At 35.1% G+C, this 21,140-nt stretch overlaps 1 protein-coding gene across 5 annotated transcripts; it reads left to right on the forward strand.

Annotated features, from left to right (window-relative positions):
* Window positions 1-531: 531 nt before the first annotated feature.
* LOC124777770 lies at window positions 532-19,733 on the forward strand. 5 transcript variants are annotated; one of them, XM_047253278.1, is made up of 8 exons: window positions 532-812; window positions 14,938-15,018; window positions 15,659-15,881; window positions 16,873-17,085; window positions 17,490-17,731; window positions 17,987-18,167; window positions 18,947-19,046; window positions 19,614-19,733. In XM_047253278.1, the coding sequence occupies exons 3-8, from the start codon at window positions 15,662-15,664 to the stop codon at window positions 19,645-19,647; spliced, it is 990 nt and encodes a 329-aa protein (XP_047109234.1). In that variant the 5' UTR covers window positions 532-812; window positions 14,938-15,018; window positions 15,659-15,661; the 3' UTR covers window positions 19,648-19,733. The 5 variants fall into 5 exon arrangements, with proteins under 5 accessions (XP_047109234.1, XP_047109232.1, XP_047109236.1 ...); XM_047253276.1 differs by lacking the exon at window positions 14,938-15,018; XM_047253277.1 differs by lacking the exon at window positions 532-812 and having other exon boundaries at window positions 14,890-15,018.
* Window positions 19,734-21,140: the final 1,407 nt, after the last annotated feature.

Here is a 21,140-nt window from a genome sequence, read left to right on the forward strand (position 1 = left end):
TCTGAGTCATTTGGGCTGCATGCAATCCTCATTGCATCTTCTAAATGACTGGACAACCAATTACGATATTTATTTTTCAGGTACTTCATTTTTGAAAATGAAGCTTCACAAAGGTAAGTTGAAGGAAATAGTTTTAAAATCAACTGTGCACAGCCTCGTAAATTTTTATAATTGTTAGGCACACATTTCCAAAATTCATTGTACTGTTGTGTTTCATGATGTTCTATAAACAGAGCTTTAAGCTGTGTGTCATGCTGAAGTTTGATTATTTCATTTAGCAAATTAGTTTTAGGAAATCCATATTGGCAGAATAATTTGAGATCATCATGTCCAACATGCCAAGGGTTCTCTACGAGAGTGAAATAGCTTTGAATATTTCTAACACCTGCAAATGTGTTTTTTATTTGTTCCAAACAGGCTTCCAAATATTCTTTCATGTTTTGGTAAATAGTTTTTGTAACAGTTAAGCCTGATCAGAGCATAGTAACAGTCGGAAAATTAGAGAGATCTTTTACAAATTCCCAGGACTGGGTAAAAACAACTGGCCAAGACAGCTAGTTAAAACAACAGAAGCTGTTGCATCAACTGCAGACTCTTCAGCATCACTTACTCAATCAAATGTGGTGGAGTATACAACTCCAGTTACTGCAACACCAGGCAGCTCGGCAACTCCTCGGACTGTACGGAGCAAGAAGGCACCTCAACAGCTACCTTGACAACTAGACAGACAGAAGCCAGGTTGGGTAGTAGATCGAGAAATGCAAGATCGCCAAAGAACAGGAACACTTTTAGTGCCTGGATCCAGAACTTATGTAAGTGAACCAACTCAGTGCATTTTAAAGGAAGATAATCAGAGTGATCAGTTAAAAATACCACTAAGGCTCATGCACCTAAACATACAGTACCTTAGAAATAAGCTTAATATATTACAGGTTTTTGTAAGTGAACAGTCACCTCATATAGTAGTGTTAACTGAGCATGGATTAAAATCTGATGAAATTATTTACTATAAACTAGAGGGCTACTCCTTAGCAAATAGTTATTGTAGACAGCAACATAAGGGTGGTGGTGTGGCAGTTTACATTAGTGAGAATCTCGAGTACAAGAAAATAAACTATCTAGACCAGTACAACAAAGAAGGCTTGATTGAAGTGACAGGCATTGAAGTCCACACCAAAGAGTATAGAGGGGTTATGAGAAAACATAAAGTTATTAGGATTTACCATCCAGCAAAGGCTGATGTAGTTAGCTTCATAGACATATTTAGTAGAGTAGTGGGATGTTGTGGTCCCAGTGACCTAACTATACTTGGTGATCTGAATATTGAGGCAACATCTTCCAGTTTGTGTAATATAAGGTTAATAGATACTCTTAACTCATATAATCTCATAAATGCAGTAAATAGCGATACCAGGGTAACAAAGTCCACATCTAGCAGAATTGATTACGTTATACTATGTAAACATACTAAAGACAGTGTTAGGTGCTGGAATATGGATTTTCACTACTCTGACCACAAATGCCAGCTTGTAGAGTATGTAAACACAAGCATCCCAAAAATGACAAAAGTTATCGAAAATAAAAGAATCCTAAAAGAGGGTAACATCCTTGCCCTAAGAAATAAATTAGCTATAGAGGACTGGGATCTGGTTTACCAGACTGAAGGATCTGAAAACAAATGGGCCAAATTCTATGATACTATGCTAAGACACTTTGACAGATGCTGCCCTGTTAAGAAAATACAAAGAGTGTTCACCCATAACCAAAGTGCAAAAACCAACAGACTGATACTTCCAGCAAATATGATAAAACTCAGGCAAAACATCCAGGACCTGGATGTGTTACACAAGTCAACAAACCTGCAGGTTTTTAAGGCCAAGTACAACGAAGCCAAGAAAATCTTTAAGAAAGAGCTTTCAAATCTAAGAAAACAGATATACAGCAGTGAAATAGCTCAATCAGACAATATAGCCAAGACCTCATGGAGAATTGTAAATCAATTTCGCAAAGCCACACCGAAGCCAGAAACTGAAATTTTAATTATAAGACATGAAGGAAACACAATTAAAGATCCTAATAAAGTCTGCAATGTTTTCAATAAATACTTTATATCTGCAACTGTTAGTCCAATTAATAACACAGTTGTGAGTAGTGAGGTGAAGCTCTGCCCCTTTGAAGAGCCACCTTTTGAATTCAAACAAGTAAGTGAAAAAGAAATAGGCAGGATAATAAATAACCTAAAGAATAAGTTCTCATCTGGATGGGATGGTTTGAGTAGTATCGTGATTAAAAAATGTAATAAGGAATTAGTTAAAATAATCACCCACCTGGTAAACTGCAGTATCAGAGAACATACATTTCCAAATGTATTGAAATGGAGCACAGTTGAACCAGTGCATAAAAAAGGATCCAAGGAAGAGGTTTCAAATTTCAGGCCCATATCATTAATACCTGTCTTCAGCAAAGTATTTGAAGTTGTGCTGCTGACACAACTTAGTGACTATTTCTTGAAAAATAAGTTCCTAACAGCGACACAACACGGATTCCGAAAAGATAATAGTACTATCACAGCAATTACGGAATTTCTTCACAAAACGTATGGTGCCCTTGATCAAGGAATGCAAACAGCTGGCATATTTCTAGACCTTACTAAAGCCTTTGACTCGGTAAACCATGAGTTACTTTTAAGTAAACTTGAGTCATACAATGTAAATGCTGCATCCATGCAATTGCTGGCTACATATTTATTTAACCGCATGCAGTGTACAAAGCTGACTTACAAAATCAATAATCAGATCGTTAAATTCCAGTCCAAATATGAGACAGTCACACAAGGTGTACCTCAGGGCTCAATTTTGGGCCCTTTCCTTTTCCTAGTGTACATAAATGATATAGAGCAACCTTTCAACTCCCAATTGGTAACCTATGCAGACGATACCTCACTGTTATTTCTTGGTAAACAAAATGATGAGTTAACGTTGGTAGCAACTGAGGGACTACAGCAAATAACTACTTATTTCCAAGATCAAGGTTTGAAAGTTAATATCAGTAAATCTCAGTTATTGCCATTTAAACTTACAGACTCACACCAAACCTCTATCAGTAACATAGGTGGAATTGAAGTAGTGGACTCAGAAGGCTGCAGATTCCTAGGTATTCACCTAGATGAAAATCTAAGATGGGTGAACCATATCAAATTTTTATGCAATAAAATCAGCAGTTCATTACATCTAATCAGCCAGTTATCAAAAGTAGTTCCACATCAGACATTAAAAACAATTTATTATGGAACCATTTTTGCACAGATTAATTACGGGATAGAGATATGGGGTTGTGCTGCCGACATACATATGAACAGAATATTAACCCTACAGAAAAGAGCAATCAGAATTATCCATGGATTAGGGTATAGAGATTCATGCAGTCTACTCACTGTATCTTTACAAATTAATTATATTTTTTGTGACACATCAAAACAAAGAAACAAATTGCTCTGATATGTGTGCCTATAATACAAGAAATAAAGACTGCTACTACAGACAAAGAACAAAATTAAAAACAACAGACCATAGTCCACGCAGTAGTGGTCAAATATGGTACAACAGATTACCGAGCTCTATAAGGTGCCACAAAGGGAACTTATTCAAAGTGAAACTGAAACATTTCTTGATTGACAAGTGTTTATACTCTTTAAGTGAATATTAATATTAAACTAAAATAAATTATTGTATATATATATATATATATATATATATATATATATATATTACTAAACTTGTAAAACAATGCTATGACGTTTGCAAAAGACACCAGTTGGTGTCTCCATGCAAAAAAAAAAAAAAAAAAAAAAAAAAAACACAATAAATAAATAAAAATAAACTTTGAGTTCATTTATATATAATTGCAGTTTGGCTTCAAATGCAAATATTTTTAGTCATTTGCCCAATAATCTTGTTTGGTCCTTGTAATTCCAGGTTAAGTGTGTTGAATTTTTGTGTAATATTGGTCAAAAAACTGCAGGTATCCACCATTCATCATCATCATCATCATCAAGTTCAGGATAATTTTTGCCACTTTGTTGTAAGAATAAAATAATTTCAGATTTCAAATTGATGAACCATTCCAGCACTTTTCCTTTGCTTAGCCATCTGACAGCAGCATGTAGGAGAACATCACTGTAACAAGCTTGCAATACCTTCAGAAGTTCTTTAAATTTTTGGTGATTAAGTTCACGGGCACGAATGAAATTTATAATGCTTATAACTGTTTGGATAACATTCTTGAATTTGGTATTTGAAATTTGACATGCCTAACTTTCTTGATGCAGTAAGCAGTGAATGGAGAGTAAATTTGGCAAATTCTGTTCCTTCTTAATCAGTGCTATCAAACCGTTGTTGACGTCCATCATTGATGGACAACTATCTGTACACACTGATATTAATTTGCTCATAGATAAGTCATTTTTTGTTACAAATTCTTTAATTGCACCCAAAAAATCACATCCTTTTGTGTTATCTTTCATGGTTATAATTGCTAAAAAATCTTCCTCTATTATCCCATCATTTGTGCAGTAACACACAAATAATGAAAACTGAGGCATCAAAGCTAAATCTGTACTTTATTTATTTGTTTATTTATTTATTTCTTGTTCCGTAGATCCAGTTAGTGAGTCAATCACAAGGATATGGAACGTGTCAAATTGCACAGGTTTCAATTTAAACTTACAATAAATACAAGGGCAATTCAATGGCAAATTGTACATAGTTTAAGTAAGACATACTATAAATACAGTAACAGATACAATGTCAGCTCGATAACATAACTACCATTTGACAGAAAAAGGAGTTTCAAATAAAGGTTAAAGATAAGAGCACAAAGTTAAATCATATATTAGGCCTACAAGAGTAAATACATGTACAGCCAATCTGTTGTTACAAAAAGTGCGCTAATACCCAAATGCACAATAAAATCAATTCAACTACTTCTAGACACAATAAGTTTAGTGATAGTATACATTTTCTTTCAGGTATTCATCCACAGTATAATAAGATTTCTCTGTCAGGTAATCTTTGAGAACTTGTTTAAATTTTGGCAGTTCTGTATGAACACATTTGATATGTAGTGGTAGAGCATTGAACAGCTTAATGCTGGAGTAGTAAACTCCTTTTTGTACCAGAGTGAGACGTTTCATTTCTAAATGTAGATTGTTTTTGTTTCTGGTGTTATAACCATGGAATTTACTGTTGTCTTGGTAGATGGAATAATTTTTGCACACAAAGGTCAGCAAGGAAAAAATATACTGTGAGGCAGTTGTTAGGATACCTATCTTCCGAAACAAGTGCCTGCAAGAGTGTCTTTGATGGACGCCACACATTATTCTGATTGCTTTTTTTTGGATGGTGAAAACTTTATTTGCAAGTGGTTGGTTCCCCCAGAATATGATAGCATATGACATCAATGAGTGGAAGTAGCCAAAGTGGGCAACCTTAATAGTGTCAACTTCAGCCACTGAAGAAATTACCCGTAATGCAAATGTTGCCGAGCTAAGTTTTTTACATAGATGAAGAATGTGAACTGACCAATTACATTTACTGTCTATGTAAGCACCCAGGAATTTTGTGTCTTCAACTTTCTGTATTGGTTGATCTCTACATTTTATGTTAATTTCATCGGGATTACTTTGTGATGTATGGAACCTCATATAATGAGTTTGGGATTACTTTGTGATGTATGGAACCTCATATAATGAGTTTTATCTGCATTGAGCGAGAGACCATTTGAGGAGAACCAATTTAAGATGTCATTAAAAACAGTATTTGTAGTTTTTTCAAGATCATGATCAATCAAATCGTCAATTAGAATTGTGGTATCATCAGCAAACAGGGTAAATGTGCTGTTTGTCTCAGAACAAAGAGGAAGATCATTAATAAAGATGAGGAAAAGCAGTGGGCCCAAAACGGAGCCTTGAGACACACCACACGTTATCGTGCCCCATTCAGACGAGGCAGGTTCTCCAGAAGAGCCATTTAGCATTACAGTCTGCTTCCGATCCTGTAGATATGATTGTAGCCACAAGCCAACAGTACCACCTAAACCATAGTATTCTGCCTTTTTCCAAAGAATTTGGTGGTTTACACAGTCAAAGGCTTTCGTAAGATCACAAAAAATACCCACTGGAGACATTTTTTTGTTAATGGCTTCCAAAACTTGGTTGCTGAAAGAGAATATTGCCTGTTCAGTACAAAGACCGGCACGAAACCCAAACTGATTTTTGCTTAAGATACTGTGGAAGTTGAGATGGTCTACAATCCTCCTGTGCATGAGTTTTTCTAGAATTTTCGAGAAGGTAGTTAATAGGGATATTGAGCGATAGTTTGTAACAATGCTTTTATCCCCTTTTTTAAAGGTACTGTAATCACATGCAAGTATTTGGATAGTTTGACTTTATTAATTACTGCCTCAAACATATATTTTGAAATATCTTCTATACGACGTCGAAAGGTAGATACTAAAAGTGTGAGCTTATTTATTTCAGCTGATATTTGTTTACAGTTGGAGAAATTTTGAAACGAAGTTTCAGAAACAGTCATCATACAATGCATCACTAATTCAGCATCAGTGAAAGCTTTCATATCTTTTGCCAGAATAATAATAATAATGATAATAATAATAATATTTATTCAACATCGAATAATTAAATACAATCCCTAGAAATAATACAGTTTCAGGACATCATACAGATTATTCTTCTGAATACGTAAGTTTATAAATTACAAACTAAAGATTTGTTTCTATTAATAAATTTTACATTTTTTTACATTTGGATGTATTTTACATTTGGTAGTATACAATCACAATATTATAAATATTGTTGTTATAAACATTATATTAAAACTATGAGCTTGACATACTTATGAAGCACTTTTTCATACAGATATAATACTCGTCTAGGGAATAGTAAGGGTTTTTAATTAGAATTCTTATTAGCTGATCTTTTAATTTGTTAGTAGGAAGGGTTGTGAGACTTTTTGGTAGGGCATTGGCTAGTTACAGCCCAACATGAAGTGCATTTTTTTCATATAAAGCTATTCTCTGGCTATTTACATGGTATCTGAACTTTTGCCTTGTATCGTACTGGTGCAGGTCACAGTTGAAATTTGGATTTATTGTTTTCACAAGCAATATAACTTTCAATATGTATACACCTATAATGGTAAGCACACCTAATTTTGGGAACAGATTCCGACATGATTCTCGAGGTTTGGCACCACAAATAATACTGATAACTTTTTTCTGTAGTATTAATAATGTGCTTAGGTTGGCTTGAATTGTTGCACCCCATATTTCTGCAGCATAGTTTAAATTTGATGAGAATAGAGCATGATAAGCAGTTTTTAGTACACACATGTCCTTACAATATTTGCTAATCATATTTATAGCATAGTGAATGCATTATTGTGCCCAAGATAGACACGAAGCCCAAGCCTACTACAGTAGTACAAGTTTATATGCCAACTAGCTAGATGATGAAGAAACTGATGAAATGTATGATGAGACAAAAGAAATTATTCAGGTGGTGAAGGGAGACGAAAATTTAATAGTTGTGGGTGACTGGAATTCGAGAGTAGGAAAGGGGAGAGAAGGAAACATACTAGGTGAATATGGATGGGGGGTAAGAAATGAAAGAGGAAGCCGTCTGGTAGAATTTTGCACAGAGCATAACTTAATCATAGCTAACACTTGCTTCAAGAATCATAAAAGAAGGTTGTATACATGGAAGAATCCTGGAGATACTAGAAGGTTTCAGATAGATTATATAATGGTAAGACAGAGATTTAGGAACTAGGTTTTAAATTGTAAGACATTTCCAGGGGCAGATGTGGACTATGACTACAATCTATTGGTTATGAACTGTATATTAAAACTGAAGAAACTGCAAAAAGGTGGGAATTCAAGGAGATGGGACCTGGATAAATTGACTAAACCAGAGGTTGTACAGAGTTTCAGGGAGAGCAAAAGGGAACAATTGACAGGAATGGGGAAAGAAATACAGTAGAAGAAGAATGGGTAGCTTTGAGGAATGAAATAGTGAAGGCAGCAGAGGATAAAAGTAGGTAAAAAGATGAGGGTTAGTAGAAATCCTTGGGTAACAGAAGAGATACCAAATTTAATCGATGAAAGGACAAAATACAAAAATGCAGCAAGTGAAGCAGGCAAAAAGGAATACAAACGTCTCAAAAATGAGATCGACAGGAAGTGCAAAATGGCTAAGCAGGGATGGCTAGAGGACAACTGTAAGGATGTAGAGGCTTATCTACTAGGGGAAAGATAGATACTGCCTACAGGAAAATTAAAGAGACCTTTGGAGAAAAGAGAAACACTTGTATGAATATCATGAGCTCAGACGGAAACCCAGTTCTAAGCAAAGAAGGGAAAGCAGAAAGGTGGAAGGAGTATGTAGAGGGTCTATACAAGGGCGATGTACTTGAGGACAATATTATGGAAATGGGAGAGGATGTAGATGAAGATGAAATTGGAGATATGATACTGCGTGAAGAGTTTGACAGAGCACTAAAAGACCTGAGTCGAAACAAGGCCCCGGGAGTAGACAACATTCCATTAGAACTACTGACGGCCTTGGGAGAGCCAGTCCTGACAAAACTCTACCATCTGGTGAACAAGTTGTATGAGACAGGCGAAATACCCTCAGACTTCAAGAAGAATATAATAATTCCAATGCCAAAGAAAGCAGGTGCTGACAGATGTGAAAATTATCAAACAATCAGTTTAATAAGTCACGGATGCAAAATACTAACGCGTATTCTCTACAGACGAATGGAAAAACTGTTAGAAGCTGACCTCGAGGAAGATCAGTTTGGATTCCATAGAAATGTTGGAACACGTGAGGCAATACTGACCCTACGACTTATCTTAGAAGAAAGATTAAGGAAAGGCAAACTTACGTTTCTAGCATTTGTAGACTTAGTGAAAGCTTTTGACAATGTTGACTGGAATACTCTCTTTCAAATTCTGAAGGTGGCAGGGGTAAAATACAGGGAGCGAAAGGCTATTTACAATTTGTACAGAAACCAGATGGCAGTTATAAGAGTCAAGGGGCACGAAAGGGAAGCAGTGGTTGGGAAGGGAGTGAGACAGGGTTGTAGCCTATCCCCGATGTTATTCAATCTGTATATTGAGCAAGCAGTAAAGGAAACAAAAGAAAAATTGGGAGTAGGTATTAAAATCCATGGAGAAGAAATAAAAACTTTGAGGTTCGCTGATGGCATTGTAAATCTGTCAGAGACAGCAAAGGACTTGGAAGTGCAGTTGAACAGAATGGACAGTGTCTTGAAAGGAGTGTATAAGATGAACATCAACAAAAGCAAAACAAGGATAATGGAATGTAGTCGAATTAAGTCGGGTGATGCTGAGGGAATTAGATTAGGAAATAAGACACTTAAAGTAGTAAAAGAGTTTTGCTATTTGGGGAGCAAAATAACTGATGATGGTCGAAGTAGAGAGGATATAAAATGTAGACTGGCAATGGCAAGGAAAGCGTTTCTGAAGAAGAGAAATTTGTTAACATTGAGTATAGATTTAAGTGTCAGGCAGTCGTTTCTGAAAGTAGCCATGTATGGAAGTGAAATATGGATGATAACTAGTTTGGACAAGAAGATAATAGAAGCTTTCGAAATGTGGTGCTACAGAAGAATGCTGAAGATTAGATGGGTAGATCACATAACTAATGAGGAGGTACTGAATAGAATTGGGGAGAAGAGGAGCTTGTGGTACAACTTGACTAAAAGAAGGGATCGGTTGGTAGGACATGTTCTGAGACATCGAGGGATCAGAAATTTAGCATTGGAGGGCAGCATGGAGGGTAAAAATCGTAGAGGATGACCAAGAGATGAATACTCTAAGCAGATTCAGAAGGATGTAGGTTGCCGTAAGTACTGGGAGATGAAGGAGCTTGCAGAGTATAGGGTAGCATGGAGAGCTGCATCAAACCAGTCTCAGGACTGAAGACCACAACAACAACAACAACAACAACAACAACAACAACAATTTATACCAAACACATTCTTCGACAGCTTACATGCTACAGAATCGATATGCATGTCCCATTTGAGGCTGTCCTGGATTGTAATTCCCAAGAACTTTGTCCATTTTTCCTTTTTTTACAATGTCATTTCCTATGGCTAATTTTATGTCAAATTCTATTTGTTTCCTTGTATTAAATTCCATCATTGCAGTCTTTGAAGCACTTACATTTAGATGGCTTTCATTAAAATACTTGACTATTTCAGTAATCTTGACTATTTCATTAATCTTTAAATATGTCTGCTTATGTCTGTATGTGTGGATGGATATGTGCGTGTGTATACCTGTCCTTTTTTCCCCCTAAGGTAAGTCTTTCCGCTCCCGGGATTGGGATGACTCCTTACCCTCTCCCTTAAAACCCACTTCCTTTCGTCTTCCCCTCTCCTTCCCTCTTTCCTGATGAGGCAACAGTTTGTTGCGAAAGCTTGAATTTTGTGTGTTTGTTTGTGTGTCTATCGACCTGCCAGCGCTTTCGTTCGGTAAGTCACCTCATCTTTGTTTTTATATATAATTTTTCCCACGTGGAATGTTTCCCTCTATTATATTCATTAGTTACACAGTTGCACAGCACCTCCAGACTCTCATAGTCTTTGTGTTTACACACTATTGATGTGTCATCTGCATACAATATTTTTGTACAGTTGGGAGAACAATACTGTATATCATTAACATAAATCAAGAAAAGAAAGGGTCCCAAGACAGAACCTTGAGGCACTCCATATTTGATATCAGTAATTTTAGATTTGTACCCAGCTAGCACTCAAGCTTATTTCAAGGTGGATATTGAGTTTAGATTCAGTTGAAAATTCAAGATTGAAAAATCAACCTGTTACACAGCTTGTTTCAAGGTGGGTATTGAGTTTAGGTTCAGTTGAAAATTCAAGATTGAAAAATCAACCTGTTACACAATTTACATCAAGCTGTAAAAATTTAGCTTGAATTAAAATAATTTTCCCAAGCTTGAAATAAACTGTAATTTCCCTGGAAGGCTGTACAGCAGATGCGCGCGCAGCATAGCTTCCATAGACGTCCACGGGAAGCGCCACAAGCGTTTATAAGCCATGACGTAAGGGTGTTGTCGTGTGTGACGTCATGATGGCACGGAGTTTGGTTTGAGTGTGGCTGTCTCCAGTTCTGTGTTATGTTATTTTATTTACTTTTCTGATCTGTTCGTTCTATCTCGTGAGATTTTTTTTTTTTTAATTTAAAAACACTTATTACTTATTTTAATTATCTGTTTCCTCCAATTTCTGTTTTAGTTTATTATATTTATCTTTCTGATCTGTTCGTTCTATCCCGTGAGATTTTTTTTTTTTTTTTTAAAGACAAAAAAATCAGCTACTGAAGCATCTTTATCTTCTATGGGTTGCAGGGGTTACGACCCCTGGGGAGGTGGGTGGGTATTCATGCATGGCTGTCTTCACTTACACGTTGTAGCTACACAAGGCGTCTAAATTTGTTTATATTTAGTTTGCCCCCCACCCAAAACACCCCATTTCCCGCGCTTGTCCCGTTAGTGTCATTAGGCTTCTTGTGGAAAGTGTGTGTGTTTGTTTTTGTTTCCGCCATATTTGTGACGTCATGGGTCAAAGCAGACGGGCGGGATCGGACGCTTCCGTATTTCCTCTTAAAGTTGGGGCAACAGTAAAATCAGAGTTGCAGTCTGTTATTACGCCATCAGTCGTGAGAGATTTTCTTGAAGCTTTTAATTCTTTCATTGATGATGGACACAAAATTTGTGACTCATGCCTGGAAAAAGTTAAGCATATTAATTTTGGATCTGGGCTGTACTGTGAAGGATGAATCTATTGAGAATGATTGTAGTACTGTTGAGAAACCTTACCATATTCCAACATTTATGAACAACAGGGGACACTTCTCATTTGACTAGAACTTAAAAAAAAATCTGAGTTTATTGTGAATGTTTGTACCTTTTTAATGTTGTATTTAGCTTAAATAGTGTGTGTTTAGTTGAACAACATATTGCAATTTAATATTCTATGCAAATCATACAACAGACAATTTGTCCCACCCATAACTATACAGTTATATATAGTGTCATGCATTGGTGCAACCTAATTCTTTTTCTAATAGCAACATGTTTCTTTAATAGACGAATGTAAGCTTCATTTGTATGTGGCTTGGCTGAATTGTGGACACTATCAAAGCAGAAATATTGTTCAGATGTCAAAATTGTTCAGTTCTGTGTCAGATTTGTCCCACCCATAGCACTGGTATTATGTATTGCATTACAGACAGTTCAGTATGTATATTTGAACACTGTATTTTTTTGGAATGAAGAGTATCAATTTGTTGCTTAAAACAGTAACTTCACTTAAAATAACTTAAGATTCCTAAATGTAAACATGAAAATACTAGCACAAATTAGTACAATGTCCCACCCGTAATGCTGGCATTGCTCTAAAATTTTCAACGAAAGCATGGAAGTTAATAAACAAATGTATACATGCTTAAGAGATGTTTTTAATTTTATTTTTTCAAATATGGATTCTTTAGAGGCCTGTATTAAATAGTAATTCAAATTAATATTCCATCATGTAACCTTAAAAAAAATATTAAATTTCACCAACAAATTCAGTTTATGAAAGCTGAATAATAATAGCTCTATTTTTTCTTCCCTGAGACATCCATTGCTTCCATATGTAATTTTCCTTATTTTGTCAATCCCAACTAAATTATTCTGTTTTATTTCAGGAATGTCAAACAGGAAACTGTTCAATTCTCTTTCTCAGGAGGGGAAACGGAAACGGCTGTTGAAGCTTTATGAGAAAAGTGTAGGGCACTCTGTTGTAGCTGCTGAGAGAGATGTTTCCAATGATCCAAATCCTGGGAGTCAACTTCAACCATTATCGTGTAATAGTGCCACTGGATCATCATTTAATAGTGAACCTTCTGAAAGTAATGATAGGGCCTCAACATCGAACCAGGTTTTTGAGTTGTTGGATCAATATCCTTTATCATACGGTTCAGACAGTGATGACTGCTTTGATTCCAAGTTTCAAATGGAAGAGCTCAAATCTGAATTAGCTAACTGGTCTGTTCAGTTTAGCATTACAAATGTGGCATTGACAGCTTTGTTGTGTATTCTTCGATCACATGACTGCTTTAAATCTCTTCCATCAGATGCAAGAACTATTCTAAAGACTCCAAGATGCATTCAAGTAAAAAATGTAAGCTCTGGCCAGTACTGCCACATTGGTATTTCAAACCAGTTAAAGAAAATGTTTGCTAGTGCACAACATATTTTCAGTTCTTTACAGCATATTGATTTAATGATTGGAATTGACGGATTACCTTTACTTCACAGTAATAGCGGTGAGCTGTGGCCAATTTTAGGCTCTGTATTAAATATTCCATCCTTGTCATCAACTGTTTTTCCTATTGGCATTTATTTTGGATTAAAGAAACCCAGTAGTTGTTTTGAATTTCTAAATGATTTTGTAGAAGAAATTGTTGGCCTAATCAGGAATGGTTTAATTTGTAATGGCAAAAATATAGCTGTCAGGATCAAGGGAATTTGTTGTGATGCCCCTGCCAAAGCTTTTATTTTAGGCATTAAAGGTCACAACAGATATTTCTCGTGCACCAGATGTAAACAGGAAGGGTCTTTCTTTGATAATAGGATGACTTTTCCTATATTTGACAGTCTGCCTCGTACCCATGAGGGATTTGTAAACAAAGAAGACACAGAATTCAATACTGGTGACACCTCATTGACCACCATCCCTAGTCTGCATATGGTATCATCTTTCCCACTTGACTATGTGCACTTAGTGTGTTTAGGGGTAATGAGAACAATGATTTATGTTTGGATGTTTGGACCTGCCCCTTTAAAACTACCTAGTAGGATTATTGATAGTATAAGTTCTAATTTATTATCTCTAAAAGCAAGCATTCCAGTAGAATTTTGTAGAAAACCCCGAGGTCTTGATGAAGTGAAAAGATGGAAAGCTACAGAATTTAGACAGTTTTTGCTTTATACTGGACCACTTGTATTGTACGATATTTTGTTGCCTGAACAGAAAGAAATTTATAACAACTTTTTATCTCTCTATATTGCCATGACCCTACTCCTCAGCAAAAAATTTTGTTATCAACACCAGGAATATGCCAAAGGTCTTCTTCTTCATTTTGTACAAACTTTTCAATCATTATTTGGGCAGAAGTATATAACACACAATTTTCATGGACTGATTCATATTGCTGATGATATATCAGTATTTGGCCCCTTAGATGGATGCAGTACCTTTAAATTTGAAATTTTTTTATTTTCTCTGAAGAAATGTGTTAGAAAAGGAAATAAACCTTTGCAGCAAGTTGTGAAACGTTTAGCTGAAATTTCTAACTCCACCATTAGTCCAGTCAGTGACAATGAAGTCAATGAACTTTATCCAATTTTCGAATGTCAACATTATTCTGGACCTGTTTTTGATGGTTGTAATCCTGATCAGCAGTACAACACAGCAAAATTTAAAAATTTTAAAATAACTACATCAACTCCAAACTCATGCTGTATGATGAATGATGGAAGTATTGTTATTGTTGAAAACTTCATCTATTCCAATTCCTTGTGTACAATGGTCATTCTTTGTAAACAGTTTATGACTGTTTGTGATTTTTTTGGACTTCCTTTTTGTAAAAGTTCAGATGTTAATATTACTGTTGTACGAAATATGTCTGATGTACACATAAGGCCAGTCTCTGACATTAAGGAGAAACTGGTGCTTTTAACACTAGGCAGTAAAAATGTAACACTACCTCTGCTGCATACATTAGAGTGGACTAATACAAGTGATAAACAATTCACTTCTACAGGATTTTCTGAAAAATTATCAGGAAACAAACTAAAAACTTTGGGAAACATCCAGAGTTTTATTCATCCACAAATTTATCCAGGTAATAAGAGATGTCATGTATTTTATTGTTTGTTGTGTAATTTAATAATATATTGGACTAAGAGGTTATTTTATTCTCTTTAAAAATGTTTTAAAAAATCAATACTGTAAATATTGAAAAGTTCGGGGACCTAGCTAATTAGATACTAATTTGGTCCAAATTTTGAATTGTTTTATTGCCATTCTGAAAAATTATCTGGAAACAAACTGAAAACTGTGGGAGACATCCAGAGTTTTATTCATCCAACTATGCTCATTCATCACTCTCACTAGTCATGCTCATTCAGTGAACATATTAACCATGTGCTTATACTTTACCAGCTGATTATATTTTTAAAAGTTCTGTTGTTGGAGTTTAATTTTGAAATTTATCCCCATACATCCAGTATTAAAATTCTGAAATTTTAAACCCAAAATAAAAAATAAAATACTTAAAAATATAACCAGCTACAGTATATAACCTCCCTCGTGTCTTAAAATACTATCCTATAAATTTAATTATTTACTATAGGTATGTTTAGGTATTATGAAGTACTTAAGGTGTGTGCATGAGTACACACAGACAAAGTCTGAAATCAAAGTCAATCATTCAGATATTTTGTTCATTTTAATTACTGATGTTTTGTTTTTATATGGGTTAGGAAATGGAGCTGACAAATGAAAAATACAAATTTGCCATAGTAAAATTTCCTGAAGAAGATGATGCTCTAGGAATAATAGCCTTATGCTGGATTCAGAATGATGGGACCACATGTTTATACCCACCTGTGACCACTGATAGCAAAAGAAATAAATTATTGAGGGAAGAAGCCTTACCATTACAATCCTGGAGTTCTCATAAGATATCTTTAATGAAAAAATATGGTAAGTAAACTGGTTTTAAATACTATAGGCTTAATTTTACAATAGCCGACACATGCATAGCTGAGACTCGACCAATGTTGGCAACAGCACTTTCTTCCCAGGAATATTGTTAGCCAATAGAGTGATAGAGGACAAGGGTATTACATCGAGAACCTGTCAACCATAGAGGAGGAACAGCGTGAATTCACTTTTCAAAATGTGCCACAAATTCAGAGTGCTATGTTAAAACAATGTTGCCAACTTTCTGCACTATGCATGTCGGCTATTCTAAAATTTTACCTTACCTAATCTAAGTAAATCCTAATGTCATTTGATCTCAAGAATCTAATGTTATTAAAACTCAGTTACATATAGTTTGTCAGTTTGAGTTTTTTTTTCTTGAAATCTAAGTCACATCATATAAATTTATATCTAAGCTTGTATAAGTGCGAGAAATAGAAAAATTGTATTATTCACAGTTTAGTTTTTGGAAAAACCTTCTTTTTGAATTTCCTACAATTTCCATCAAAAAACATGTATTTTTATTATTACATAGGTCAAACTGTGTAAAGTTCACTTTCATAAAACAATTTTAGTGATGCAGTACATTTGAATTAGGCTTATAGTTACTTTGAGCCTGTTGTGGCAATTTAATGTCATGCAGTACCAGTAAATGTATTTATGCTTACTGACAACTGTTATTTCCACCAATAGCTTTTGACAAGGCTATTTTCTCTATGAGATGAAATTGCAGTTAGAGCTGTACACAAATTAAATTTATTCTTTGTATGAATTGTAACAACATACAACGATGCAAGAGAGCATCTTCGAAAAGCTGAAGAAACATCAAACCTCGAAAGTGAAGAAGAAATTGGGGTGAAGAGAAAAAGGAAGGCAAAAGACATAATGTTGCCAGGAGAAGAATCGAGCGATGAAGATTACATGCCGAAGAAAAAATGTAAGACCAACCGTGTCACAGTTCATCCGTATCCATCTCTTGATTCTTTTTCAGCTTCATTCTCATCCTCACCATCTACTGGTATGGAAGTTCGTGAAATGTGGTCTTCCATCCCTCCAAATTCATTAACTCCTAGGCCTAGTTCATTCTCCAATGCCAAAATTCCTCCAGCACCACTTGCTTCAGCACCACTTGCTTCAGCACCACTTGCTTCAGCACCACTTGCTTCAGCACACTGCCCGAGAAAAGAAAAATCTGCACCACTGGGTAAGTTTTTGTGTTATTTCTCTGTTAAATAATATTAGGCCTAGCAGTGAAACTCATTTTGTGTACAGTGTTTTCTTTTATATAACTAGCCTCAGTGACCAGCTTTACCCGCCTGCTTCTAGTAGCAATAGTGTGAAGTGGGTCAGCACAGATATTTACGCCAGAATGTGTGTAATACAAAAACTACTACCTTTTTAAGGCATGTTATAGGGAATACACATTATGTGTGTTATATATTTCAATTTAAGCATAGAAATTTAAATACTAACAATTTTTCAATTAATATTAATTTTCTGAAACACTTTTTGGGTTTAGTGGCTGCAAAGAAATTTAAATCAAAAGTAGATGCTATTACGCTTGCTAAATGCTAAGTAAACTTGAGCAATCATCCACCTATGTTGTAGATGTTGAGCGGATCTGGCTCATTCTTGGCCAGTTACAAGCGGCAGCAGCTAGCCAGTCTGAGGAAATCTCTCAGCTGAACAGAAAAATTGACCTGTTATTGGCTCGAGGATGTGTCAACAGTACTTATCAGGAGGCGGATGAAAGTAATGAGCAGGCACTAAACAGTCTCCCTTTATCATCAATGGAAGAATTTGATGAATCTGAGGAAAAATTGAAACAATATGAATTCAAAAGTCTTGTGGTAATTTGTCCGAATATTATTTTATCATAAACATTTAGCAATTTCATTAATGATCCTTGCTAGAAAACAGATTTTTTGACTTAACACGAGGTATCGCACTCATCTACACTCGCAATTCATTCATATTTATTTAAAATATGCACTCACATGTGTTGCCAGTGTCTTAATATGAAAATATTGGATTATTTGTATTGTTTTGTTTCTTGAAGAATCTTAATGATATAACAGCTTCATCAAGAAAATTTATATTTTCAGGTGAAGTTACTTGCAACCCTTGGTGGTAAAGATGCAAAATTGTTAATGTTCAATTGTATGAAACGATGCCTGACGTCAGAGATAGGAATGAAGTTTTCATATACAGGAAGGCCTCCAAAAGACAAGACGAAAGAAAGGAAAAGAGCTTTCTGTTCAACCTTGCTTTGTGCAGCAATTCAAAGTAAGCAAAGACTTAAAAATATGCTGGTTTGGTTTATATATCATGCGCATTTTTTCCAAATGTGAACTTCAAATTTGTTACTTCAAAATGTTTTAAACACTAATGAGACCAAGTGCCATTACTTAACATTTCCGATGTGAGCGCATTTAGTACTGTTAAGTAGGTACTTGCGGTGAGATTTTTGTACTAAGATAATGAACACTAACCCTTCTTCGGTCCAAAAAGTTGAGAAACATTAATAAATACATATATTTTAAGGGAATGCAGACTTTAGGTTCCATTGTGTCACATATGACATATGGTGCTTCGACTAGTGATGCATAACACTATTCATATAGCCTTCCCAAAAAAGATAGATAATACCTTAATATAGGCCTCAACAGAATTAAATTTTCGGGAAGAATATAGATTAGCATTGGCATGGTTTTTGTGAAATTTGGTCAGATTCCACCTTGTGGATCCACCCCATTGGCCTTAAGAAAACAACTGATGAATTCATACTTTTAGTATTATCAGGAAAGTAGTTATGTTTCACTGATTTTCAATGGGTTGGTTGTTATTAATCAGATGTTTACAGGGTTTAGAGAAATAACGGCTTATTTGAGAAGAGCATTTTCACAATGCTATGTGCACAATCCTCGTTGGTGAAAATCAATAGTTTACAGGCTGGCCTTATACAGTGGCTTTATAATTTCAACATTGTAAAAGTAATTTTTGTTCCAGTGTAAATCTCTAACACTTTCCACTACTTTTAATGATAAACTCACTTATGTTTTCAGGTTCAGTCAGAAAAATATTTCCTTTGACAACCGAAGAACAGTTTAAAACCAACATAGGACACTGGCTTCAACAGTCAAAAAACAGAAGTCAAACCCCACGGTAAGACTACACCAAATTACAATCGGTGATGGCTTAATTTTGTTGTTCCCTAGGTGAAATAATACTGCAAGGCCTACTGGTACTTCTTACTTTTATTGTTATTTGTAATGTGGCTAAAATCTAATAAAAGGCAATATTAAAATATGACAAGGAGAACATTTTTTGTTCTTTTACATTGCAGTTCCACTTAACTGGTAATTTCTTAAATTCATTTCGATGTCATCTTTTATTTTATTTTGATTCAGTTTTACTCACCAAAAAATACTTGTGGATAGAATAAAATGTCTACATTTTTCTAAACTAGTTTCCTTATAAGCTTACAGTATGAGGTGTGTATGATTTCAGGTAATTGTTTCTTTATAATTCAGATTAAATGGCCCTGAAACTATTAGAAATAGTGATGTGTGGCTTCTTCATGAAGTCATCGCAAAATTACCCAAATGTCATCTTTACTTTAAAAAGTTATTTTTCTGATATGGGGCATAAATTATATTTAGGTTGATTAGTTTCAACTTTTTACATTTTTTATGTTTAGGTATGGCTAACATTTTCTTTTACCTGTTACAGGACCATTATACCGGCAGAAGCCAGTGATTTTTGATCCTGCTCTGGTCTGTGTGCTGGGGCCGGAGGGGCTTCCGAATAATTAAATTTTAAACAGTTTGAAAATAAAAATTTTTAAAGATATATGTCTTCATAATTTTTTCACACCATTTCCATTCTGATATTTATTTAATTAATTAGGTTCAATAAATTCAGATTAATATTTATATAGCTTAAAACAAGCTGTAAATACCAGGCTGTATTCCACGTGTGTAGATACAGCTGGAGCCAAGCTTGATAAGTCAAGCTTGAAATATAGCTTGAACTCTGCCAACTTTGATGTTTGTTTCAAGCTTAAATCCAGCTAACAGGCCTGAATATTCCAGCTTTGATCAAGCTTATATACTTGAACTTTACAGCTGGAAACAAGTTTGAAACCGGCTTACTGTGCTATCTGGGTAAGACCCACTGTTTGTTTTAAGCAAGACAAATTGTTTTCTATTGCTCATATACAATTTTATTAGCTCATAGCCAGTTCCTATGATACCCAGGTTCCACAGCTTGTCAAATAATATGGTGATGTTGACACAATCATAAGCTTTTTCTAGATCAAGGAACACTCCAGTTACATACTCCTTGTTCTCTATGGCTGTTTTTTTTCTATTAATTGTGCTGCTGCTACTGAAGTTGACTTGTTTTTCATAAAGCCATTCTGATTTTCAAATATTAAATTGTGTTGACTCAGGAATGTCATTAGTCTAGTATAAATAACTTTCTCAGCTACCTTGGAAAATGCAGGTAAGATTGAGATGGGGCAGTATTTTTCAGTTTTAGATTTATCACCTTTCTTGTAAATCGGGGTTACTTGTGCTATCTTTAGACTATCTGGGAAACAACCTGATGCAATTACATCATTTACTGCTGTGGCCATGGCATCAGATATGTTGTCTATGCATCTTTTCAGTTTACTGATTGACAATCCATCATAGCCTGCTGATTTTGTATTTTTTAATGACATTACTATGTTTTTGACTTCCTTGCTATTGGTTGGGGCCAAGTATATGCTTTGTTTGATTGGAATGCACTTATATCTATGCTGAAAATTCTTAAAATGGTCATTGACAGATTTTCCAACAGAAGAAAAGTACTCATTAAAAACATTTGCAATCTGACATTGACATTTCATGATATGCCCTTTATGGTTTATAGTAAAATCACTTGTTGATCTGTTCTTACATTCCCTAAAGCTATTTATTACTTTTAGGATAGGTAAGACAGAAAGATGTCAAGTTCTACGAGAGGTCAGGATTGAAACAAATCTTCAGTTTAGGAAAGAAATTAAACAGCACAATTCTAGCACATTGGATCACCAATCACAGCTGTCAATTATAAATTTTCACCAATCATCAGAAATTTTATCTCCACCAAGTTGTATCTCAGTCCTAGGTAATTGCATTGATGAATTAAAGTCACCCAACCCAGTTGACATAATCTGCCTCTCTGAACACCATGTGACCACTGGTATAGGAACTAGGCCTAAGCACAACGAGA

The sequence above is a fragment of the Schistocerca piceifrons genome, chromosome 2 (assembly GCF_021461385.2).
Source record: "Schistocerca piceifrons isolate TAMUIC-IGC-003096 chromosome 2, iqSchPice1.1, whole genome shotgun sequence".
Classification (NCBI taxonomy): Eukaryota; Metazoa; Arthropoda; class Insecta; order Orthoptera; family Acrididae; genus Schistocerca; species Schistocerca piceifrons.

Coding starts and splice junctions, on each gene's coding strand:
- LOC124777770 (XM_047253275.1), top strand. CDS start 12,819: ATGTCAAACAGGAAACTGTTCAATTCTCTTTCTCAGGAGGGGAAACGG. Junction 15,019..15,658: donor TCATCCACAAATTTATCCAG/GTAATAAGAGAT, acceptor TATATGGGTTAG/GAAATGGAGCTGACAAATGA.